At 36.4% G+C, this 9,189-nt stretch overlaps 2 protein-coding genes across 2 annotated transcripts in view; both read left to right on the forward strand.

The window, feature by feature from the left end:
• Positions 1-9,189, forward strand: part of LOC112567604 (cartilage matrix protein-like) — a 95,992-nt gene that overhangs the window by 6,704 nt on the left and 80,099 nt on the right. Inside the window, exon 3 of the mRNA XM_025244299.1 lies at positions 31-1,625. Coding sequence (XP_025100084.1) covers positions 1,607-1,625 — 19 coding nt within the window. The 5' untranslated portion in view covers positions 31-1,606. The remainder of the gene's footprint in view (positions 1-30; positions 1,626-9,189) is intronic.
• On the forward strand, positions 4,576-9,171 carry LOC112569321 (scavenger receptor cysteine-rich domain superfamily protein-like). The gene is made up of 6 exons (XM_025247092.1): positions 4,576-4,671; positions 5,186-5,336; positions 5,654-5,823; positions 6,661-6,811; positions 7,252-7,409; positions 8,457-9,171. The coding sequence occupies exons 2-6, from the start codon at positions 5,245-5,247 to the stop codon at positions 8,879-8,881; spliced, it is 996 nt and encodes a 331-aa protein (XP_025102877.1). The 5' UTR covers positions 4,576-4,671; positions 5,186-5,244; the 3' UTR covers positions 8,882-9,171.

Genomic DNA, 9,189 nt, shown 5'->3' on the forward strand with positions numbered 1-9,189 from the left:
GATTTTTTTCCTTTTTTTTCTTTTGGTCAGGTATTTGCAAAAACTACCCTGAAGACTGTAAAAAATTCTTTGTTGTAAATAAATATTAAATCCATGTTTACTTTTTTCTGGTACATGATAAATTGTTTTGTTTTGTTTTGTTTTGGTTTTGGTTTTTTTTTTTTTTGGTGGGGGGAGGGGTCAGGTATTCGCAACAATTATCTAAAGTTTTGAAGACTCAAATTCTTTGTTGTAAATAAATATTAAAACCATGTATATCTGCTTGTATACAATAAATTGTTGAATCATGTCTATTTTTTTGTCTGCTGGTATTTTCCAAGAGCTTTAAAAGGCTGAGAGGTTTTTTTAGGGTGGGGCTTTGAAGGGCGGAGAGAGTTAGTTCTCCCAAAACCCACAAATGGCCGATGCACCTTACGCTTCCATCCCCCGCAGGGCTGGGAGTGTAACTTCCCTTAACGGCCCCATTTCTCAGCCCGAAAGGGGCCCTTTCGGGGCCAATGAACTCTTGCAGGCTGTGTTCAATGATGATAGGGTTATTTACCATCTGTGTAAATGCCATACTTTATAATGCTATGACTAATACACTGGCAATAAGACATATTCAATGCATTTACACTAGTTCTTAGTGGGAGTATGAGGGGTGCAGGTGCTAGGTAAAACTTCTTACAATGTGGATTAATTTGATAAAACAGCTGCATCTACTTACCAAACTGAACAGATACCAGCTAGAGCTAGAATGTCGTACAGTCTCTATGATTATTTTTCCGCGCCACGCCAATGAACTGTGAAGTAGGTAGTTCCCCTTAAGGGGCGGAATGAGGGAGGGTTGTTTGTTTTAAACTGAAGTTAAAGGGTCGATTTGTAATCAATTCAACCTCGGAGTTTAATTTGACTACACCAAATTTGGACGTTATTAATTTCATTGTTAATTGCAAATGACAGAGTGTGTGAGTGTGTACAGATCGATGCGTGCGCGAGAGGGAAAGTAGAGAATGAGTTAAGAGAAAGAGAGCGAGAGAAAACCTTAACTTTTTTTGTGTTGTATACGTAGTATAAAATTAAAGTGATAGATTTTCAAGAAATATACTTAAATGCACATAGCTCAGTAAATTGGACCACAAACCACAAAAAATTATGGAGGTAATTTCTGTTATTTGCTTAATACTGCATGTCATTCTTTATCTCTTGGTTTTAATCTTATTTATTTCTATGTGTGTGTGTGCATGTACATTCAAGAGAAAGAGGGTTAGTATATGTTTGTACATGCGCATGAGAGAGAGAGAGAATGTCTAATGTGCCCATTCGAGAAAGAGAGTGTGCGTGCACGCGCGAGAGCGAGAGAGACAGGAGAACGAGTGGCGAAAGCGCGCGAGCCATCGAGTGTGTGTGTGTGCGCTTGCGTGCGTGCGTGTGCGAGCGACAGAGAGTAGTTGTGTGCTTGCGTGCGAGCGAGAGAGCGTGTTGTCCGCGTGCGAGAGAGTGTGCGTGTTGCGCTTCCATGCGTATGAGTGAGAGGAGAGGAGAACGAATAGAGAGTTAAATCCCTTGTTATTGTAGAGCTTTGCATATTGACTATGCGGGGAACCGACTACTGGAACGTCAGGACATGTTCTGTTGCATGCTGAGTATGCCTTTTTAACAACTATCTCTGTATACTCAGTATGATGCGAACCGGGTGCCTGCACCTATAACTGTGACAGGATGTGAAAAAAGCGCTTAGACTACATAAATAAAACCAATCACAAGCTGGGTTTTATTATGCCTATCTTTAAACTTTAAACTGTTTAATTGACAACAAATGACAAAATTTGACTATTGAGATTTAGTACATTCGTGTTGTGTGAGGGAAATGTGTCTGTGTGTGAGACAGTATGACACATTTCTTTAGAAAATCCTGTTACCGTTATTAACTTCCTTGTCGTCTGACTTAAAACATCCACACTGTGGTCTGTGCTCAGTGTCAGCTTTCCAGCCAGACTCTCCTCACATCCTCGTCTTCCTGCAAGACATCGCAGCTAACATCATGATGCGCTCAGTCCTCAGTGTCTGTGTGATGTTTACTCTTCTACTACAAGGCTTGGGTAAGTAATTAGTGGCATACAAGCTATCTTAATAGTTTGTATTAGAAGGTGATAAATACACTATACAGAAAGATCAAACCTATAGTAAAGGCAGTGTGTAGGTGAGTGCTCGTGCTCACATTGTGCTCATATCATTATGTTAGGACACTAAAGAAGACCATGCCAGCCCCTCTAATATTTGTATGATGACCGACCTTTACAACATCAGTATAGTCAGCGGCTTGACTGTAGTATCACATGACCCTGACTAGGCTCCCAAAATCTCGCCTGCAGCATCCTGGGATGCTTCCTTCAGGCCAAGAGTGGCTCATCTGTTTCACCTGTTTCTAGAAAATATTTGACGCATGTAGCCAGACACTGGTTCTTTGACCTCATGTCTATAAACAGACTGGCTCACGGGGAAGGTACTTATCCTGTAACCTGTCGGTTCAAGGTTAGAGACTAACTGTATTCTCTGCAGTGAATTCTATTTCCTCCCTATAAAGCACATCTTTCCCGAAGTGTCTCTACTACGTTAAAGAATATGAATGTAACAAAAAGTAAAGAGGTTTTACTCCTAATTTTTAATGATATGACAATATAGTTTTCTTAAACTTATTTTTATCTGTTCAAACCCAACTGTTCACATACACACATAGGCGTACGCACTCTCGAAGGTGATTGATGTATGCTTTCTGCCAACCTTGTTTTTCGGAAAGATTGTGGATCGTTTACGAAAAATTCGTTCAATTTATGCTGAAAAGAGCAAATTTGAATCGATTCTGTACAAAGTGTCAAGTGATTTATATAAAACTTTCAAAGTAGTGGCAACTTAAACGCTTGTCATTTACTATATTAACATTAAAAAATGGTGTGTATTTTAGTATGTAATTTCCTTTTTATTTAAAATATCGCGGTAATAATTCTCTTTGTTTTTTTATATCTTTTGGTAGTAATAATATTCGGCTGTTTGCTTAAATCCAAAACATCCTGGATTCCATAAAAAGTAACTGACAATATGTGTGTCTGTTTTTTCTTTTGTTTTGCTTTGTTTTGTTTGCCCCGCACTAATCTCGCATTCCCACCTAATGTTGTAAATATTGTTCAAAAATTCTATCATTACTATTGAAAGTAATCTTTAATTATAGTAAACGTTTACTTTGATTTTAGATTAAAAATTATAAGAGTAGCATCTCATTCTCTTTCCATGACCTCTGTTTTTACCGCTTTCCCGACGACTTTCAGGTAGTCAACAGGTCTCCTCTAACGAAGATTGACAGACTTATCTCTTCCATCACTCACTGTCATTCTGATTCTGAACTGGATGAATGGAAAGGACGCATGTTGACCCTCATTATAATGTTTGGAACATAACAGGCTCTGTATGGCGAAGGCTCATATCCGGGTGACATAAATATATGTTTTAACATCATTTTATGTTTATGTTCAGAGTTTCTTAGTTGTAAAAAACAAAACTGACTGCTTACAGAATCAAGATATGAAGAATTTCAGACATCTGCTTAATTAATGTAAACTGTAAACACACAAAGTGACTTCGAGTTGAACGAGAAAGGAAAACCCCGGAACAAGCAGATGGTGTGTGAAGTAAAGCGCGGAGGTAGTGCATGAGCAGTGTAGTTCTGATTACCCGCTAATTATCATCGATAACAATAATAGGAAAAGAAATAGATTACCAATGAAAAAAAAGTACTTAGCCCCTTATTATAAGAATAACATTATTTATCGTGTTTTAATCGACACTAGTCACAAAAACCCGTTGAGAAAACGGGAACTGGATAGCATTCACACATCAATCCGATTAATATGATTTACGCAATTACAGATAGGGCTGGTATTAAAAAGTCCCATGGCTATTATGTAGTTTGTACTCAAAGTCATTGTTAATCAACACTGTCATACCATTTTTATTGGAGTAATTCCCTGTCAACCACATATCCAAACCCGAGGCTCTAAAAAATGTTTTCGTTTTTCTTTTCTGTTAGACGACTTTCTTGTAAAAAATAAGTACTATGTAACTCTGCTGTCTAAGAAAGTTAAAAAATATCTTCTTTTATTCATTTCGGCCATTAACATTTAATGTAACTATGTTAAATCTACTTATTTTTGTAATCAATTTCATCCTCTACAATTTAAAAAGTAATAGATAGATGTGAACTAAACTACGATCATACTTGATATATGTACATATATATATATATAACTACATAAAGATTTAAGTTAAAAACAGTCACTACATAGCACACTGCAACATTATTAGACACTAACCATATCGCTATTAAAGGAAAAGGCAGTCAAGTGAATTTTCGAAACTTAAAAGTGAAGCCCGCCCCAGTGTCAGCAACACAAAACAAACTGTAATCAACTTGAAACGGAAATCTGTCAACAACGAAGTTTATATGTGTACATGAGTGTGTATGGACAGGATGGAAAAGGTAAGCTTTTACCGCTTACAAACTTGAAATTCTGTTGTACTAACTTAATCAGAGCTTTTATTTTTTCTCTCTCTGTGGTATTGGGTTACTATACTCATGAGGACTCATGTTTGCTGTGCATTTTTAATACAAACAAAGGCGCGCATGTACACAAAGAGGTATGCGAGCACACAGACACGCCAGTCAAAACTACAAATACACAGACAAACACAACGACAAAGACATTCCTAGAAAATTGAAACCGTTATTCGCCATTATTTGTATTTTTCTTATCTTCAGAATTTTTATGTAACATCCAATTTTAACCCCAGCATCTGGGACAACAAACAAACATGACGATGTTCGTAGTAACATCTGCTTTTGCAGCTTTTCTTCTTGTAATCATTTGCGTCGGTTAGGTGTCGTTTATAAACTTTATCACTCATGACAGCGCGATACAGTTTCATATAAAGTTATAAACAGCACTTTTTTGTGTAAACTGGCTGGTACATTCTCTTAATTTATTCTAAAAAAGCCAAAATAGCGATTTCGTGATTAGGTCCTTTCAGGTTTTATAAATTTGATACAATTGTGTCTGACATAAAGCAACAGGGGAACAGATAGGTTTGGGTGTACAAATCTGTAGGTAATAATGTTTGCTGTAGGTCGTTACTAATTAACTTTCATGATCAGATGCACAGCCTCATGTCCGACTTGTGAATGGAACTGCCCCGTGGAATGGCCGCCCTGAGATGTTGTACAGAGGAGCATGGCGAACAGTGTGTGTCTATGACTTTAGGAAGCAAGAGGCGCAGGTGGTCTGCAGGATGCTGGGCTTCAACACGTAATGACATGTTCTTTGGTCTTATTCTAGCGACTGAGCTCCTAACTGTTTCAAATTTACCTTTGTCATATGGTCAAAATCCTTTATGCCTCTGTGTGTGTCTATTAGCGTGTCTGTGTGTGAGATAGTTTTGTGCCTATGTGTGTGCGTGTGATTTGTTTAAAACAGAAAAGTGAAAATAATACAACCTGATTTTAAAAAAAAGTTTTCATTTCGACTTCAAATTTTGTGTATGTATTGAAATGTCTCCTTTTTAAAGTCGGTATACTTAGAAAAAGTCAACAGACAAATACACAAACATTTTGATGGTCAAACAGGTCGCAAGTTTTTGCCGTGTGGACAGATATACACGAATATGGTTTGCACTTTATACTCCTTCCAAACCTGAATTGTACAGGCGAGGAGACCAGCTTAGAACATTGTAGCCATGATCAGTTTTTCACGGACCCCAACTGCCTTTATGACCTTCGTATCACCTGCAACACACGTAAGAACCGTGACATATATATATACATATTTGAGATGTGTATGAATTATGTTTGGATATTTTGATTCTGTTTTTTGTTGATATAGGTATTCTTTTGTCTGCACAATTAAAAAATGACAATGTACGACCCCATTTAAAAGTAACTTTTGTTCTGGAGTACAGTCGACTGCATGTCTCAATTTATCTTCTTGCAGAGAGACTATTGGATGCTTGTGTTTTAAAACACTGTGTTTTCTGCTTTTTTTTTTGTTAAAAGTTTTTAAGCTGTTATTAAGCTATATTGTTGAGCAACGTTGATTGCTAAAACTGTAAAAAAATAATTGTCATTAATAAATTAAACCATTTCAAAACCCCGACTTACAATATGTCAGTTATTTAATCGCAGAAACTGCAGTTGAAATCTCGACTGTGTTCTGCACCATAAGTATTATACTTTCATAATATAGGCGAAAATAACATAAAATGAGTTATTAAATAACAAGAGACTAGAAAAATATTGTTACTTCAGTAATAGAATTTTTTATTTTTTGTGTGATTTGCTGTCATGACAATTATTTTAACATACTTTATATGTATAGCATGTTCTAGAGAACAAAAGAACAAACCTGCATTTTAATAGCTAGGCGCTATGGAAAGAATCCAATAATAATCATAATTCAATAATTTATTATAATACCTTATTAAATAAATGAATCGAGTGTTTTTAAGTGTTGTTTTCTTGATATCCTACTGGTTAGTCTACTTAGGTCTTATGCTATTACCCCTTTGTTTTGCTATCATCTACTTTCACGAAACCTAAATAAATCTCTGATGGATTACTCAAACTGAATGTCACAGAACACACACGACTGCGTTTGAGGGATACTCAGGACATAGGACCTAACAGAGGTCATCTACAGATAGACATCGGAGATGGTCGTTGGGAGACAGTGTGTGTGTCGTCTAACATCACTTCCACTGTCGTCTGTGGACACCTCGGCTTACAATCGTGAGTTCTTTTCTCTCTGTTAGAGGTAGAGTCTGTTTAAGGATGATGAATACTGATTATACTGAAATTACACAGTTCAAAAGAAGAAATGATTAAGTTTGCTAATCATTAAATAGTTATTTTGAAATTAAACGTTGTACACACACACACACAGAGTTAAACACTTGTCTTAAAATGCTTTCCAGTCAGTCCATTAATCCCTTTGTATTTTCATACATTCCTTTACCTTACCTAATGAAAACGCTTGAAACGAGTTTCTTCAGCGTTACAAATCGATCTTATATGTAAGAATATAGTGGGGGGGGGGGAATGAGAAAACGCCTATGGTACTTTCTTTTTTTCCAGGAACAGTATATTTATTTAGATAAATTATCACTTTATGAAAGAAGAATGTTCTCGTCTGAAGGACGCCCTAATGTTTTTATTTATCTCACCTGTAGAGAAATACCTGTGGAGAGTTTCTATGGATCAGACCGAATGCTTGGACGACAAATCATTTCTATATTTTGCATCGGGAATGAGACAAGCATTTTAGAGTGTCAGCATGAGATGTCTTATAAAAGAGACTGCCAGGATTACAATCTCATTTGCAGGAACTGTAAGAACTTTTCTTTTATGAATAGCAAACTCATCAATATGTTTACCATTTATATGTCAAGCTTACTGAAAAAAAAACCAACACTTGCGCGTTTGCATGTAAAATATAGAAAGAAACTATTTTAATTCTTTCTTGTTCCATATTTGGGTAAGTGTGAAAATTTTACAGCACTTTTCTGAAAATGTAGCTAAGTAAAGGGACCTTAATTATCACTACTACTGCCTCTTACTTAACACATGTTTTATTAACTTGATTCCTTTTTCACTAAAAATTTATTAATCTATATATTTTTAGAATGATTTTGGCGATAAGCGTTATATACTTACTTTTCTGTTACCTTTTCGTGCATGTTTATGATACACCTTTCTTACTCTCACTGTCCTTCTTTTTGTCCCTCGATTCAAACTTGTTAAAGTTCAGTTTAAATCACACCTTTTATCATTCTGAAAATGATAACTGTTTAAAAAAAAACTCCTGCCTTATGATTTGAGGAAATAGTGAATGATAGCATTGCAAAATTTAGCTCACCTAGCGAGTCATTCGTTTAAAATACAATGTTACAATTATAAAATTTACGAGAAAGTAAGAGATTTAATAGTTGTGCAATGTTTCAAGTTAAAAATAACAGGAAACTTAATGCAAAACGACGGTTGTGTAAATCACACAGTATTTAACTTACGAAGGACAGGAATCCCCCAAAACTTATTGTGAGCAATGAATAGTTTATATTATTCGCACATTTAGCACAATGTATAGTACGTGCCAATATATTTTAAGAAATGTAAAATAAAATCTAAGTAAAGATAAAAAAAATGTAAAATCTAAACATAAGTTTATTTCGTAGAACATGTTGTAAGGAGCAGTTAGACATTAGGTAGTTGGTTACAAATTTCTCTATAGACATTTTGGTTTTACTTTAGCAATCATAATGTCCTATGGTGTTTTCTTAGAACATATTATTGTAAGAAGCAATAAGACAAGGTAGTTGGCTAGTCTTTCTCAAAATGTTAGTTGAATGTCAAAAATAAATCTCATGTATTTTAACAGCTTCTGTCAACATTCATTCAACCGATAGCAAATATCCTTTACTGGAGGAAACCAGTGCTACTTTAAAGTGTGAGAGCAATAATCGCTCTGGTGTAATAAAGTACACGTGGACAGAAAATGCAGGCGGGTTCCCTGATGGCAGTAGCCTGATCATCACTAGAGTGACCAGGGAACATCATGGATGGCGAGTGAGGTGTGAGGCGATGTACAGTGATGGTGAAGTTGTCTCCAGTGACTCACTGCAATTACAGGTTTACTGTGAGTATTGTGGTCCACCGGCAATGAATGTTGTGAATAAGGCCACCTACTCATTGAGAACATTTAGTCTCCTTATGCAAATAAACTTTATTTTTAGAATGGGCAATTATTTGAGTTTGCGGCCCTTTGCATCACTGGGGCGACAAGGATCAAGAGAGATTACTTGACTTAAGAACAAAAAACCCACATGTGATTAACCGACAAAAAAAGCTGTATGTTTGAGCTGCCACTATTAGTGAGTCTCACATCTTTTTTCAGCGTGTGTGAGTGTGCGCGCGCGCGTGCGTGTGTATTCGAGTGCAAGTGTCAACAGAAACACTTCAGGTTCACCGACTTGTCGAATTTGATAGATGATATGTGGGACGAATCCCGTTCTATCGGCTTGTTTACAGATCGCCCGGTTATCAGGATAACACGGAGTGACAATCAGAGTCAGCCACTGTCCACCTACTCTGAGGTCATCAAGGGTCACAAT

This window comes from Pomacea canaliculata, linkage group LG7 (genome assembly GCF_003073045.1).
Source record: "Pomacea canaliculata isolate SZHN2017 linkage group LG7, ASM307304v1, whole genome shotgun sequence".
Taxonomy (NCBI): Eukaryota; Metazoa; Mollusca; class Gastropoda; order Architaenioglossa; family Ampullariidae; genus Pomacea; species Pomacea canaliculata.

Coding starts and splice junctions, on each gene's coding strand:
- LOC112569321 (XM_025247092.1), top strand. CDS start 5,245: ATGTTGTACAGAGGAGCATGGCGAACAGTGTGTGTCTATGACTTTAGG. Junction 5,337..5,653: donor AGGATGCTGGGCTTCAACAC/GTAATGACATGT, acceptor ATGGTCAAACAG/GTCGCAAGTTTTTGCCGTGT. Junction 6,812..7,251: donor GGACACCTCGGCTTACAATC/GTGAGTTCTTTT, acceptor TCTCACCTGTAG/AGAAATACCTGTGGAGAGTT.